The following is a 16,314-nucleotide window of genomic DNA, read 5'->3' as shown; positions in this document are numbered from 1 at the left end:
GTCACCAATGTTTTCAGTAAGAGAGTCATATGATGAAATTGATTTGGGGAGCATTAATCTGAATATAGTATTTATGCTAAAGAGAAGTCAACAGTGATTAAGAGTCAAGATGGCGGTAAGAAATGTATGTACTCACCAAAGGGGAACAAGGCCCAACTTGAGTGATAGAAGTGATAACGGAAAGGGAAATGGATGAAAAGACATAATTTTAGTGGAACAAGGGAGAAAAGCATTACAATAGATTTTCCCTCTTTCCAATATGGGCTACGATTTAATCACAGCACCCTCTTCTCGAAATCAGTTACAAGGGCACCGTGCCTGTAGAACAAACTCTTAACTGCTTCTTTGATGATTAAATTAAATTCAGCATGTGAATCTAAGTTTAGTTGCTACAGTTTGCTTCTAAGAATCCTCTACTGAAAGCAACCTGTTGCTACTTTTTCTGTCTTCAAGCCGTCCACAGCCTGAAGTGTCTTCCCCCTTCCCAAGGCCCCCTGACATCGCTTCCCATCCTTCAAAATTAACATCAAATGCAAACTCTAGGTAAAGCCAATGAGCAATGTTTGCTCTTCTCTCTACACCATTTCATAGAACTTAGTAAACACTGAATGGATGGGGTGCCTGTCTTATCACATCTACCAGACTGGATGTGTCTGGGAGCAAAAATCGGTAGTATCTTGGTATCATTGCCAGCATCCATCATAATGTTTTGCACATGCAAAGTACTCAATACATATTGGTTGAATAAAGGAAGGCAAAATATGTCATTTACTGCCTTAACTGCATTGTTGCAATGCTCTGAGGATACTTTGTGTCTGAAGAGAGACAGAGAGAGAGAGACAGAGAGAGACAGAGAAAGAGAGAGAGAGAGAGAGAGAGAGAGAGAGAGAGAGAGAGAGAGAGAGAGAGAGTTCAGGGTTGTTCCTATAGAGTAAGAAAGGTCAGGACCCCTGGTTCATTGAAGCAAAAGCAACAATGTGGGTAAATCTGGAGGCGCACACAGGTTGCCTGGGTCCTCAGTCTACGTCTGGACTTCCTCAGCAGAAGAGTGTGAAACGTGTTTATAATTCCAGAGGCTGCTAGTGAGGTCTCTGCTCTTATGCCCGCCTGAGCTCTTCCCTTTCTGTGGCACAGTCACTACCAAATAACGTCAGTTCAACATTTAGTGTGCTAAGTTACAACTTGCATTCAGAGCATTCTATTTTCTAAGATGTCATGAATATTTTTGCAGGGTTGCCTACCCATAACGGAAAAAATGAGAGTCTGTAGAAGTGCTCTAAACAAGTTAGACTCAAGGTAGAACTCTCTGGAATGGATTAAGAAAGCCACAGCAAGAATATAAATTATTCTATTATAGTGTCTTTAAGTTTTTCTTACATCTCAACGCAACCTAATAATGACACCAAAAAATAGGTTATCATTAATATTCCAATAATTCCATAAAATGATACTGATAGCGATTGGGGAGCAGAGCAATTATGCTAATCGAACATGATTAGTAAATGATGCTGTAAATATATTTCTATATAATGCCATATTGGATAATGGGAGAAAAAACATTTTATGGGTTGAGGACCCCCAAACATATGTTCAAATGTTTGAACCCACTTTGTTCAAATGCTTTTCATATCAGTCACTGTAACTTTCTATGTTTCAAGTTTTCTCACATGAATACTTGACATAGTAAAATTGACCAGAAAGGGTTGTGAAGATAAAGTGAGCTGACACATGTTGGTATCCACATTACAAGGTTTGTAGACACTAAATGAATCCTAGCTTCCTCTCATTCCACGCCCTTTCTCTTCATGGAAGAACATTCATGTATACATACTACCTAAACAATGCATATGTATGCTTAAACACAAATATGCTGATGTACTAATGATACAGGGTTGGACTTTTGCTTACGTTAGAGAAGAACAGGCATAAAGAACATCAGCGTATAAATGTGATAAGCGTTCAGTTAAATATGGTGGCTGTACCTATTACTAACGCCATTCAGCTGATGTTTCCGGTATTTCACAAGAAGTCTCTAGCAATGTGTACACAGAGTATCAGGTGATGAAAGCTGGAGGGGTGGAGATTGGGCTTGGAGGGACTCCTCAAACTCATCAGGTACAAATCATCAACGGGTGATGTTCTCTGGCCTAAAATACTGGGATAATTTTAACGTGTTAGTACAGAACCTCAGAGACCATATCATTTTCTTTTTGTATTTCTATCCCTGGTAGTAAAATAGTCCTGTATTGGCTCATAGAGAAACCAGTCTTCTGCTTCAGAGATTTGACTCCTCCTGAACAGAGGGAGACTTAAGTGTGGGCGTATCCCTTGAACATTAAAATAGAAGAAATTGTTGTGATTTACATTGAATTTTTAGCTAAAGGGAATTGGAAGGTAGATCCAGCAAGATAATTCAAATTCCCATTAAAATGGCCACTGGAGCCACTGGATATGTTGGTATATAAAAATACCATGGAATGGATGGGGTTAAACACAATTGAGCATCCTTAAACCAATTTTTTGCCGGAAAATAGATCTCCAAATAGCCCTCGAAGTACTAATGCTACTTAGCCACCTGGGTGGCTCAGTCGCTTAAGCATCCTACTCTTGGTTTCAGTTCAGGTCATGATCTCATGGTTCGTGAGTTTGAGCCCCACATCGGGCTCTATGCTGACAGCACGGAGTCTGCTTGGGATTCTCTCTCTCCTTGTCTCTCTTCCTCTCCCCTGCTCATGCTTTCTATTAAAGTAAATAAATAAAACTTCAAAAAAAAAGTACTAATGTTTAGAAAAACTGTACATTTATTCTGACACTATTTCCTGTGTGAAATAGTTTAGAAGCTGTTTTGTGGAAATGGACATCAGAATCAATGTAAGAAGCAAAACTAAACCTATGTCCAGGTCTAAGTCATTATTTCTATTGTTTTTGTTTTTGTTTTGTTTTATTTATTTTTTGTTTGTTTTTTACTAAGAACATTAGTTTTCAATTGGAACGTAAGCATGAAATATATAAACCTATACTAAGTATTAAAAATGTCATGTTGTTCTGCTTTCTTTGAGGGGTTTGTTTCCTTTATTTGCTTTTGTTCACAGTACTATTCATATTTTTAACTGAGCCCATCTTATTTATCTATATTAAGAATACTTTAAACATAAACTAAGTTTTAGCAGTACTCTGTTTATTAAAATGGATAAAATGAGTATGGCTATTTCAAATAAAAATATTTTGATGGGAAGCTATTTTCTACCAGGATTCTAAAATAAAGCAAAACACCAATTTAGGCACGTTGAAATTTTCCATATTATACCACATTTACACTTTTTCTGCTCCGAATCATATAGGTTATAGAATTTTTCACATTCTTTTGCCACATACTTGTTTTCACGTTTCTTACTACTGACCATTTGCAAAAAGAATAGAATTGCCCCTCAAAGAGAGATCATTTGCTGCTGTTCCAGAGGATGTTGCTACAACTTTTCAAGTCTGAAAGGCAATTCCAAGGGAGGAATTGTACGAATGTTTGTGTAGTGGCGGTTGTAATTGGATTACGCGAATGACCTTCAAACGCGTCTGTTTTCATTGGGTAATTTAAGAAGTCGCAATCCTCTTAAAATTCAGTCGCACTTCTTTCTAGATCTCCTTAATCACAATGGATGGAACGTCCAGCTTTATGGGCGCTGGGGACACCGCTTCCTGGACTATAATGAAGAGTCCCGATGCAGCTTCCTACAAGGAGGAGGAAGAGAGTCTGTGTACACAATCGCCACCTTCTAGGGATATATAAGGGTGGAACCAAGTGAGGGACACGGTGAAACCCGAAGACACTCGCATCTCTCCATTCAACCACAACCCACCTTCGGAACCTCGCGATGTCTTGTCACAACTGCTCCACCAACTACAGTTTGGGATCCCTCAGCAATCCCTCCCATCTTCCGCTCACGTCCTCCATCACCCTCTGTTCCACGGGCGTGAGCTGTGGCGATGTCCTCTGCTTGCCCAGTAACTGTCAAGGCCATCTCCGGCCTCTGGACAACTGCCAAGAGGCCTGCAATGAAGCAACCAGCGGCCAGCCAGCCCCCCACGAGCCCAGCAACTTTGAAACTTCTTGCTGCCCTTCTACTACTTACTACGTGTCCAGACCCTGCCAGGGAACCACTTTTCTTCCTGCCGGTTCTTACGTCTCTGGCTCCTGTGTCCCCATCTCCTACCGGCCTCTGAGCTATGTGTCCAGCAGCTGCCGACCCCTCAGCCTCCCTACTTACGGATGCCGCCCCTTGAGCTGTTTGCCCTGCAATCCTCAATCGCTTCACGTTGTGCCAAGTGGCCTCAGACCTCTGCGTCCTCTCCTCTGTGGGTGCCAACCTCTGACCCACGTGTACAACACCTGCCGTCCATCCTGCTCTGCGCTGGGAGGCCAGTAGCTTCCTTGTTCCATTTAATAATCATATGCTAAGGATCCAGGACAAAAATGCAAACTCTGGGGACTTTGGGTTCTTTCCTAATAGTGCCTTTCCTTGCGTTTACTGTGCCTGATGTAGTTCAAGCCCCTCCTTTCATATTTTTATCTTTTTATTCATCTCTCCTTGGCATAAAGTTATTTGATGTACAACGCGGTTCAATGTCATTCAGATGCGGGAAGAATTTATTCGGTTCACGTTGAAATAAATTGGATTAAGTCAAAATTAAGAAGCTGGTTCTTCAGTTTGTCTTTCATTATTTTGGTTTTTTTTTAATGCTTTTTTTAATGTTTATTTATTTTTGAGGGGGGTGGGCAGGGAGGCAGGGAGACACAGGATCCGAAGCAGGATCTGCGCTGACAGCAGAGACCCTGATGCGGGGCTCGAACTCATGAACCGGGAAATCATGAGCTGAACTGAAGTAGGACACTTAACCAACTGAGCCAGCCAGGCACCCCTTTCATAATTTCATTTTTTTTTTTTTTTTTTTTTAATTTTTTTTTTTCAACGTTTTTTATTTATTTTTGGGACAGAGAGAGACAGAGCATGAACGGGGGAGGGGCAGAGAGAGAGGGAGACACAGAATCGGAAACAGGCTCCAGGCTCCGAGCCATCAGCCCAGAGCCTGACGCGGGGCTCGAACTCACGGACCGCGAGATCGTGACCTGGCTGAAGTCGGACGCTTAACCGACTGCGCCACCCAGGCGCCCCTCATAATTTCATTTTAACACAGAAATGACCAACTAAAACTGCTTGTACGATAAGTGAATAGTACATGGGTTACTCAACCATATGCTCTTATCTGACATTGAGGGAATAGCTTGATAGTTTATTCCTCAAGCTTCTTTCTAGATCTCTGATCCTATGTACTTAAGAGACCCAAAAAGCCCTTGGTGGAAGTTATTTTGACTTCTCAACAGGAACATTTTACTGATCTCTCTCACCCAATGAACGTACTTCCATCCAAATCTCCCTTCTAATTGCAAACTGAACCATGTTTCACTGAACCTTAAGCCTTTGATGGCTTCCTATGCTCTATTATCATATAATAAAAATACAAATGCCTGATCATGAATCTGTTTTCCCTCATTGCCTTCCTCCCCGTCCCATCTCTCTGGCTTCATCCCCTTCTCAACATTGCCAACACCAAGCTCTGGCAATTCTGACTTACATGTAAGGCTTCGAACATCTGTGTTTTACAATTACCTACCCTTCTGCACATCTCGTCATCAAAGCCAGGATGTACTTCTGATCAATCTACTTTGAAAACTTGTACTCACTTTTATTTTTTATTTATTTATTTATTTATTTATTTATTTATTTATTTTTTAATATATGAAATTTACTGTCAAATTGGTTTCCATACAACACCCAGTGCTCATCCCAAAAGGTGCCCTCCTCAATACCCATCACCCACCCTGCTCTCCCTCCCACCCCCCATCAACCCTCAGTTTGTTCTCAGTTTTTAACAGTCTCTTATGCTTTGGCTCTCTCCCACTCTAACCTCTTTTTTTTTTTTTTTTTTTCCCTTCCCCTCCCCCATGGGTTTCTGTTATGTTTCTCAGGATCCACATAAGAGTGAAACCATATGGTATCTGTCTTTCTCTGTATGGCTTATTTCACTTAGCATCACACTCTCCAGTTCCATCCACGTTGCTACAAAAGGCCATATTTCATTTTTTCTCATTGCCATGTGTACTCACTTTTAAAAACACAGGTCAGGGGAGCCTGGGTGGCTCAGTCGGTTAGGTGGCTGCCTCCAGCTCAGGTCATGATCTCACGGTTTGTGAGTTCAAGCCCTGCTTCTGGCTCTGTGTTGACATCTCAGAGCCTGGAGCCTGCTTAAGCTTCTGTGTCTCCCTCCCTCTCTGTTCCTCTCCTGCTTGTGCTCTGTCTGTCTGTCTGTCTCTCTCTGTCTCTCAAAAATACATAAACATTAAAAATAAAATAAAAGCACAGTTCAACTTCATTTATTAAATTGTTGATTTATCCAGCAACAATTTCATTACCTACCTACTATAACTTAAACTGCCCTGTGCAGACACAGAGATAGAGACCTGGACAAGATCAACCTGAACTATCTCACTATTTACCAAAGGCATATACTGTGGGGCATATCTGTATTAAAATACATTTTCCCTCTCTCAAAATGTGTATAGTTATATATTTTACAAATTAAAATAAAACTAAACTGTTAAGGCATGATGTTAATGTTTCTGAAGAAGCAGAATATCTAGAAACTATGTCAGCATGCAGGAAAGACAATGCTTTCCAGAAACTAACTAGTAGCTGTTTCCTTTAGAGAAGGCATATGTCTCAGGTTCTCGGAACCCACGCCTCCTTATGGACCTTCTGACATAAAGCTGAATGCCGGTCCCTCCCATTCAGGTTCATGCTGCTATTGTAAAATCCATTCTCGTTTATTCTTTTGCCTTACCTGCCTGTCTCTCCCAGATATTTTGAGTTTGTGACATCTGCACCCTTTAATTTTTATTTTTTAAAAATGTTTCTTTATTTATTTTGAGAGAGAGAGAAAGAACAGGAGAGAGAGAATCTCAAGCAGGATCCATGCTGTCAGGGCAGAGCACAATGTGGGGCTCAATCCCATGAACCATGAGATCATGACCTGAGCCAAAATCAAGACTTGGAATCCTAACTGACTGAGTCACCCAGGTGTCCCTGTGCCCTTTATTTTTTTGAAGTCTTTCCTAACCCTTTCTTCACCTCTTAACCTAAAGAGTAAATGACACCTTGACTTAGCCTGCTTTTATCTTGAACATACTTCTATTGTTGATGTTTCTGGACTGCTTATTTTAAAAACAATTTTAAGTGGTGGTGTTTGGGTGGCTCAGGTGGCTTAGCGTCTGACTCTTGGTTTTGGCTCAGGTCATGATCTCATGGTTTGTGGGGTTGAACCCTGCATCGGGCTCCACGCCGACAGAACAGAGCCTGCTTGGGATTCACTCTCTCCCTCTTTCTCTGCCCCCTCTGTTGTTCATTCTCTCTCTCTCTCTCTCTCTCTCTCAAAAAAAAAAAAATAAATTAACATAAAAAGATAAATTTAAGTGGAATTGTAGTTGAAATGTAACATACTAACTTGTGCACAAATCATTATTCCACAGAGGTAGCCATTATTCTGACATCTAACCCATATGTGAGTTTTGCCTGTTCTTGAACTTTAAAATGAAATTATAATACAGTATGTACCCACTTATCTCTAGTGTCATTTCTTAGATACTGTGTTTGTGAGATTCTTCCATGCTGTTTTATACATACCAGTAGTCAGTTTATTTTTCTTCATGTATAATATTCAAGGTACTAAAGCACCAAAATTTATTGATCCATTCTGCAGGGTTGTTTCCAGTTTAGATTAGAAATAATGTAGAGAATAGTTTTTTATTCTTGCACCTATCTTTTGCCATACATTATGGAGGTATGGATAATATATATATATATATATATATATATATATATATATGGGTAATATATTTAGGAGTGGGATTGATAAATTATATGGGATGTGCCTGTTCAGCCTTATTCTACACCAGAACATGGCGATGCCCTACAGTTGTATCAGTACTGATTTCTACTATCAGAGCATGAGAATTAAGTTCCTCTATATCTTCATCAATACTTGCAATGGTCAGTATGTTTGCATTTAGCTATTCTTGTGAGTATGTAGTTATGAAAAATGTTGGTTTTATTTTGAATCCCCTGATGACTCATCATATTGAGAACATTTTTAAATGTTTCTTTGCCATATGAATGTCCTTTTTTTTTTTTTTTTTTTTTTGGTAAAGTAACCATTTGTGTCTTTTGGTGATTTTTTAATTGATATGTCTGTTTTCAGGATGGAAAGAATTCTTTATGTAGTCTCTATATTAGCTTTTTGTTGAGTGGATATATTTTGACTATCTTCTTCCATATCCCTACTTATCTTGTCATGTTTTTACTGGTATCTTTAAATTAATAGAAATTCCTTAGTTTAAGTTAATCCAGTGTATTGATCTTTTAAAATCTTTTACCGATTTTAAGAAATCTTTGTTTACCCCAAATTAATGAGTATTCTACATAGTAACTTTAGAAATTTTTTTTTCTTTTTTGTTTTGCCTTCAGCATTTAAATATACCATCAATATAAAATTGATGTGTGCATATGTGTTGTGTAGTAGGGGCCAAAATTCCAGTTGAACCTCCACCATCTTCTAAAAGACGCCCCCTTTTCTTACAGCATCGCATTTCAGTGCCCTTGTTTTCATAAATCAAGTATATGGATGTGTCTATATCTAGACTCTATTCTATTCACTGTCTATTCTTACATCAATATCATGCTTAATTTTTCATTGTTTTATTTGCATTTTTAAACTCTTCTCTAGACTTTCGATTCTTTGAAGGCTGCCTTTGTATCAGTAATGACCAGGATCTCTGAAAATGTTTGTTGATTTTAACTTAAATAAATTACATTTTGGTCAGATGGTTGAGGAGGCCAGGGAAAGAAGTATTTAAATTTGGGAGAGTACTGACGAGAACTTGTACATGTTGGGGTTTTTCCTTTGGAGTTTTATCGTGTGCTGTGTTTCCCAAGGTTGGCTGAAAACCTGTATTCACTTCTCATATCCCCATAGTATAGAATTCAAACAGTTGCATTTTAAGAAAAATTCCATATGGAATATCTCATGACTACATAGGACCTGCTAATATTTATAGATTGGTTCACATGTGATAATTTTGTATCGCCAGCTCAAGATCATGATTCTTATTTAAATTAACTTAATTATTTTAATATACAGCAAGGTAGTTATAATTGTTCCTAATTTAGCCAAGATCATACATATTGTAAATTACTGATCTGGGATTTATTTTTGAAGTTTTCTCAAACCCATGTTTCTCTAGTAAGCTACATTATGATTACAGAACAAAAATTTATTTGATTAATTTCAGGTCAATATATTAGCTGATATTTATTGCCTTCTGGTTTCCTAGGTACATCTGCCCTGGCTAATATAAGGGGAGAATAGGTGTTTAAGCTTTTTTTTCACACACACACAAATATTCTTTATTAATATCTAAGCACCAAGAAGTTGATTGCAATTAATCCTCCGGATATAGTCGTCGTCAAACGGGCTGTCACAAGAACTGGCTTTCTCTTGTTAAACCAGGAGCTCAAATATTATTTTGCCCTTCCTATATGAACTCTAATCAAGAATGCATGTTAGGTCGTCATCATAACTAATTATGAAGCTTGTCCCTGAAGTTCAAAATCAGACAGAATCTTCTTGTTTCTTATCTTGCCTGAAATAGATTAAGGGAAAATAAATATTTAAACTAGAATAATGATTAGCTAAGTCTTTAAATCAGGCATACGTGAGGGAAAAAATGCAGTGTTAGTGTAACAGATTGTTCAGATATTTTGAGGGTAGAATTTGGAACTGAGTATTTTTTTTTTCTCAAGACTTAATTGTGTATAATCACTTCTCAACATAAACAGTAGTTTTTTCATTCTCCACTGAGGAATAATTTCTCATAGGGTAATTTTCTAGAAAATTGGGGAAGGTGAAGCCACTGGGGGCAACTCTTAAGGAATGTGGGGACTTCCAATTTTGAAGTATTATTTTTTATCTTACCTTTATTTATTTTTGAGAGACAGAGAGAGACAGAGCATGAGCAGGGGAGGGGCAGAGAGAGAAGGAGACACAGAATCAGAAGCAGGCTTCAGGCTCTGAGCTGTCAGCACAGAGCCCGACACGAGGCTCGAACCCATGAACCGTGAGATCATGACCTGAGCTGAAGTCGGATGCTGAACCGCCTGAGCCACCCAGGCGCCCCTGGGGACTTCCAATTTTGGTTCCAACATGTAAAGAGCATAGAAATCATCACTTCTCTCTCATAACAAGAAAAATGTGGACAGCTTCAGGACGCCTGGGTGGCTCAGTTGGTTAAGTGTCAGACTCTTGATTTTAGTTCAGTTCATGATCTCTCAAACCATGAGATCAAGCCGCGTGTTGGGCTCTGCACTGACAGCGCAGACCCTGCTTAAGATTCTCTCTCTCCCTCTCTTTCTGCCCCTCCCTTGCTTGCTTTCTCTGTCTCAAAAATAAGTAAGCTTAAAAAACAAACAACAAAAACAAAAACAAAAACAAAATGGACAACTTGAAAACCAATAAATTTTCCTGGACCCACCAGAGAAATGAATTTGCATGGAAAAGTGCCATCTCAAAACTTGGAGAAACAAGGGAACCCAGAGAATCACAGCTGAAGCCTGCTTACCTAGAGCAGAAAGTTATGCTGAAAACATAACTTGATAGGAAGGCTCCATAATTTTGAGGAATTGCTGGGGGCTGTGTGTGAACCAGCATGAGGATAAGGGCCTCCGGGGGGGGCCACAGTCTTAGGGATGCCCCACACTTCATATGCTTTACCACCAAGGACCCCACCACACTTTCTCATAATGAAGAATCAAGGAAGATGCCCTCAAAGGAAGGGGAGGAGTAATCCTAGTGAAGAAGACCAACAGCCACTTCCTCCATAGCAAATTCCCACTCTTCTGGAAGAAAAACTTTACCAGAGCTTTACCCAACCTGAGGAAGTGACCAGCTTTCCTGACTCACGTTAGTGGAGGCAGGAGGTGCAGAAACGAAGAAGCACTTAAGAAAGTCAAGCTCAGGGACACAGGCCCACTGAAAGATTGAGTTTTAATTATAATAGAATGCTTCCCCTCCCCCCTATTTTGTGGCCATACAGGCCTGCAGCATAATAACAGTGGATAGCAACTGAAAGAAGTACATGGTGAAGCCTCTCTCTGAGGAGGAGTACATACAAAGGCCCAACTCCAGAGACCCCTAAATACATACATACATACATACATACATACTAGAAAAATCTTAATCTTCTGGCACCTGTAGCAAATATCAAATACAGCCTGAATCTTAGCTTAACTGCAAACCTCACACCAAAGGCCCATTTACCTTAGTTCCTAACATCCAATGCAACTTGCCTGACTTTCAACAAAGTTACAAGGCACACCAGAAAGCCGTAAGACCCACAGTCTCCAGGGTAAAAGTAAGTATCAGACTCAGATTCAGGGGTGCCTGGATGGCTCCATTGGTTAAACATCACTCTTGTTATCGGCTCAGGTCCTGATCTTGGGGTCGTGAGATCCAGGCCTGCGTCAGGGTCTGCACTGAGCCTGGAGGCTGCTTAAGATTCTTTCCGTCCCTCTCTCTCTGCCCTTCCCTGGCTGGCGCTCTGTCTCAAAATAAATAAATAAACATTTAAAAAGAAAAACAAGCAAACGAAAACTCTCAAATTCAGATATGACGTAAATATTGGAATTATCAGACAGGAAATTAAAGTAATTCTTATTATTACTTTCAGAGCTCCAGTGGAAAAGTAGGCGACATTCAAGAACATATGGCTAATATAAGCAGAGATAGAGTTTGAAGAAAGAATAAAAAATGCTAGAAATCACAAACACTGTAACAAAAATGAAGAATGTCTTTGACCATTTCAACAGTAGACTGGACATGGTCAAGCAAAGAATCCGTGAACTTGAAGATAGGTCAATAGAAACTTCCCAAACTGAAGTGCAAAGAGAAAAGAGAATAGAAAAAAAAAAAAAAAAAAACATAACAGAGCTTGTAAGATCTGTGGGAAAATTTCAAAAAGTATGGCAGACTTTTGGCGTGATTGGCATAATTAGAATACCAAAGGGAGAAGAAAGAAAGAAATGGAAAAAGAGATAATTCAGTTAATAATGGCTGAGAACTTGCAAATTTTAATGACAAACAGCAAACCACTGATTTTGGAAGCTCAAACCCCAAGCAGCATTAAAACCAAAACGAAGCAAAAAGAACATTATACCCCCTCACATCATAATCAATCTACAGGAAAACAAATCTTGAAAAAAAGCCAGAGAAAAAACAACTTATTGAGAGGAAATAAGATAAGAACTGTAGTGGACTTCTTGTCAGAAATCACATAGGCAAGAGAGAGTGGAGTGAAATACTTAACACGTTGAAAGAAAACAACAACAACAACAACAACAACAACACTAACCTAGAATCCTACATCCAATGAAATTATCCTTTAAAAGTGAAGGAGAGTAAAGATTTTTTCAGACAAACAAAACCTGGGGGATTCATTGCCAGCAGAAGTCCCCTGCAAAAAGTTGTTGAAAGAAGTTCTTTGGGGAAAAAAAAATTACATGTCAGAAACTCTGCTCCATATAAAGAAAGAAAGAAGAGTGGAGAAGAAATAAGCATATAAAATAACCTTTTTCATTTTTCCCATTGGTAATTGATCTGAAAAAAAACATATGCAGTGGCATGGCTACCTAGCTATTGTTATTTTCATCGTTTAGATCATTAAACGAGACTTTTGCTATTTGGGGAAGAGGGTAGGTAGTAGGGAAGATTGTTCCTCTGAGATGATTGAGAAAATCTACTTAAATACTGTGCCTGCATGGCTCAGTCAGTTAAGCTTCCGATTTCGGCTTAGGTCAAGATCTCGTGGTTTGTGAGTTTGAGCCCCGTGTTGGGCTCTGTACTGCCAGCTCAGAGCCTGAAGCCTGCTTCAGATTCTGTGTGTCTCTCTCTCACTCTGTCCCTCCCCTGCTCACGCTCTGTCTCTGTCTCTCTCTCAAAAATAAATAGAAAGAGAGAAAAAGAAACAGAAAAAGAGATAATTGAAGTAATAATGGCTGAGAACTTGCAAATTTTAATGACAAACAGCAAACCACTGATTTAGGAAGCTCAAACCTAAGCTTAAATTAAACAATTTAAGAGTTGGTTCAGATTTACAAGTCAGTCAATATTTCATTGTATCATTTGATTAATACGTTAGAAGCACCCGGAAGTTATTTCAGTGGGCACCATTGTTTCGTACATATGTAAAGAATTTCTATCATGTGCCAAGTTCTCTTCCGGGTGCTGGGACAAGAGTGATAAACATGACAGTGATAAACATGATACTATTGCTTCCCTTCTGGAGCTTACACTCAATCTGGGGGAGGGACAGAAATAGATAGTAAAGAGTGATCAGGAATAGGGTGATGTTAGAGTGGACAAAGTGGTATAAAGGGAGTGAAAAGGGTATTTGTAAACAGGGGGATATAGATATTTCCAACATAGAGGCATTTTGTCTTTTAAAAAATTACATATGCATTATAACTAATTGGATTAGAAAGAGAGTGCCTTGTGATGAACTGAGGGAGGTATGTTTCAGGCATGGAAGGCAAGATCAAAGACACACATTTGTGGAGTATTCGGAACAGAAGGAGGTGAGTATGGCTGCAGGATGGCCAGTGAATCAAAGGCAGCACCAGAATTTGCCAATATATTCAATATATTAGACACTCTTGCTGATAACAGGGTCATCAACTCCATCAGGTGTAGCGAAACAAGCTGTGTGTAACAAGCTTTGGTTGTTTGCCAAAAGTAAAGTGAACACAACCAGATGGGTGGCCAATTCACCTATATTAGCAATGAATCATAGCATCTTTTCGGGACAGTAAGACTCAGAGCGGTTCTTATCACATAAAAACAAGAACAAGAAGATCTTTAAAAAGAATTTTAAACTATAATTTTTAGCATTTGTTAGTCAGTCATTAACCTGGCGTTTTACTGGAGTAACCCTAGGTTCTAACCTAAGATTTTGTAAGGTAAAAGACACTGAGGAAGAGGAGCAGAGGGCTGGTTAAGAATTTGTGCTGTATGGAATGTGTCAGCGACCATGCGGGAATAAGTGACAATATTCTTCTCCAGATGTTTTAACACCATATCTTCCTCTTATTCATATGTTTACTGAACTGGCTGAATGCAACTATGTACAACAAGGTTTGAGCTTTCAGAGAGATCTGTCAGAGTTATTTTGTCACAGAATAATCCATCATGTGGGTAACTCTCAAAATGGTGGAAATGAGAAGCATAGTGAGCTTGAGATCAGAGGGGCACCATATGGAAGCGCCCTTCTTAGCCGGGTAAGAAAGTGTAATTACCTTTCTCTTACAGTGTCCAATACCTTCCAACACCCTTGGCTGTTGTGGTTCATAACCTTCAGTACAAAGCTACTCAAGTATGACCTTACAAACATCTTGCTCACTTTTTGAAGGTCAACATTCACAAAAAATATATACTTCAAGATGTTACGGTAACCCTAATTTTAAGCTTCAAAAATTTTTCAAAGGAAATATTAATTTTGTAACTTTTCTGACGTATTACCACGGCGACACTTAAATATTGTTATGAGCTTATATAAAGGTCCCAGGACTTTTCTTCTCTCAACTATTTTGATATTTCTCCTCCTTTTTATCGATTGCATTACCTTTTATTGTATGGGACGTTGCTCAGCATATTTTAATATACTTTCTTGGCCAAACAAACATGTGTCATTAATGAATATTCATTATTGCTAGTATGTTTGTCATGACCATTTTTGTATTTTTTTTATTGGGAAGACAGATGTTGAAAGTTTGGGTTGTGCACTGAAATGAAGGCAGGTTGTTCTTATCTCTGCCTACATAATTTGTGCTGGGAAATATCTAAAAAGGAAAACTAAAGATTTACTTACAAAATAAAACGTGAAGTTATTTATACTTTGGGTATCTAGCAATTGCCTTGATAAATACAGTTAATTAAGAAAAATCCTGTGGGTTAATGAAAGCACCCATGTCCTATGCATTCTCTGATAGTTTCATATTGTGGAACACAGCGACCTTTTCTAAGTGGGTGAGGTGCCCTTTATGTGACACCTGAGCCTTCAGGATCTTATGAGAAGGCAGTTTACTTAATCACATGAGGAACCTGCATGTTGTGTGATTCATAAAACAAAACAAAACAAAAACACACACACAAACAACAACCCCCCCCCACCACCAACAAAAACTGTCATTGAGAAGCTGTAGGATGAACTAATAGAAAATCTTCCCAGTTCATGTTCCAACAAGGTGGACTTAAGAACAGCACTTTTGTAGACGGTGTTATGTCAAACTTGCCACTCTGATAAAGGTCCCTCACTTGAATCCAGAGAAACAATGCTACAAATTGGACATCTGATAGATAAATCTTTCAATCAGGTGTTAGAATTTTTCAGCATTAGAAAATTAATCCAAACATACTTTCTATAGCAATTTAATCACAATATTATTGAACTCTATGCCCCTTCAAAAAGTGCATTTAATTCCACGTAGTAAATTCCTTAATGCCCTATGCTAAGTTAATATAAATGTGAAGTTAATAATAAGTGCCATATCATTATTTCATGCCTATGGCATTGTATTATATTGCATTGCACTATATTGCAAAACAGCGTCGCGCCTTTTAAATTATACCTGTGAACGGAAGCAATATTAAAAACATTGTTCCTTGTTTTCTTAATCACAGCCCTGCTGACCAGCTCTGGCGCAATGCATTTGTCCAACTATTTAGCGAAATGTAACACGTCCTTTTTAAAACAGAAACATTTACATTCAAATGATTCTAGAAAATAAGCCCAGGCGAAAACGTAAAGCAATAGAAATTCCAGTTATGGGAGGTCACACTTCCTTAGACACAAGTCTCTGTCATCATTTTTGATATGCATGTTGACTTCAATCAGCTGACTAGAGACATAAATTGTAAAGTGTCCTCACTCAGAATGAGTACTGGATCATAGGTGTCCTAGCTTTGCATTTTCTCTACTGTTGTCTTATTTTCTTATCCAGAGGTAAAAGACACCATGATTCTTTAAAAAAAAAATCTTAAAATGATAAATGTTATCCTTTGATTACTTGCCTCTTTGACAATTATTTAGAAGTTAAAGACAAGACTGTAAGGACTTCAATGTAAGACGTACTTAGATGAGCAGACTAGGTTTTCTTCTGA

General features: G+C 38.8%; 1 protein-coding gene across 1 annotated transcript; it reads left to right on the top strand.

The window, feature by feature from the left end:
- Positions 1-3,794: 3,794 nt before the first annotated feature.
- Positions 3,795-4,689, top strand: LOC131511464 (keratin-associated protein 26-1-like). The gene has a single exon (XM_058729112.1). It carries the CDS (start codon positions 3,870-3,872, stop codon positions 4,419-4,421), a length of 552 nt encoding a protein of 183 aa, XP_058585095.1. The 5' UTR covers positions 3,795-3,869; the 3' UTR covers positions 4,422-4,689.
- Positions 4,690-16,314: the final 11,625 nt, after the last annotated feature.

Source organism: Neofelis nebulosa, chromosome 5 (assembly GCF_028018385.1).
Source record: "Neofelis nebulosa isolate mNeoNeb1 chromosome 5, mNeoNeb1.pri, whole genome shotgun sequence".
Classification (NCBI taxonomy): Eukaryota; Metazoa; Chordata; class Mammalia; order Carnivora; family Felidae; genus Neofelis; species Neofelis nebulosa.
This window is presented reverse-complemented; position numbering and strand designations above follow the sequence as displayed.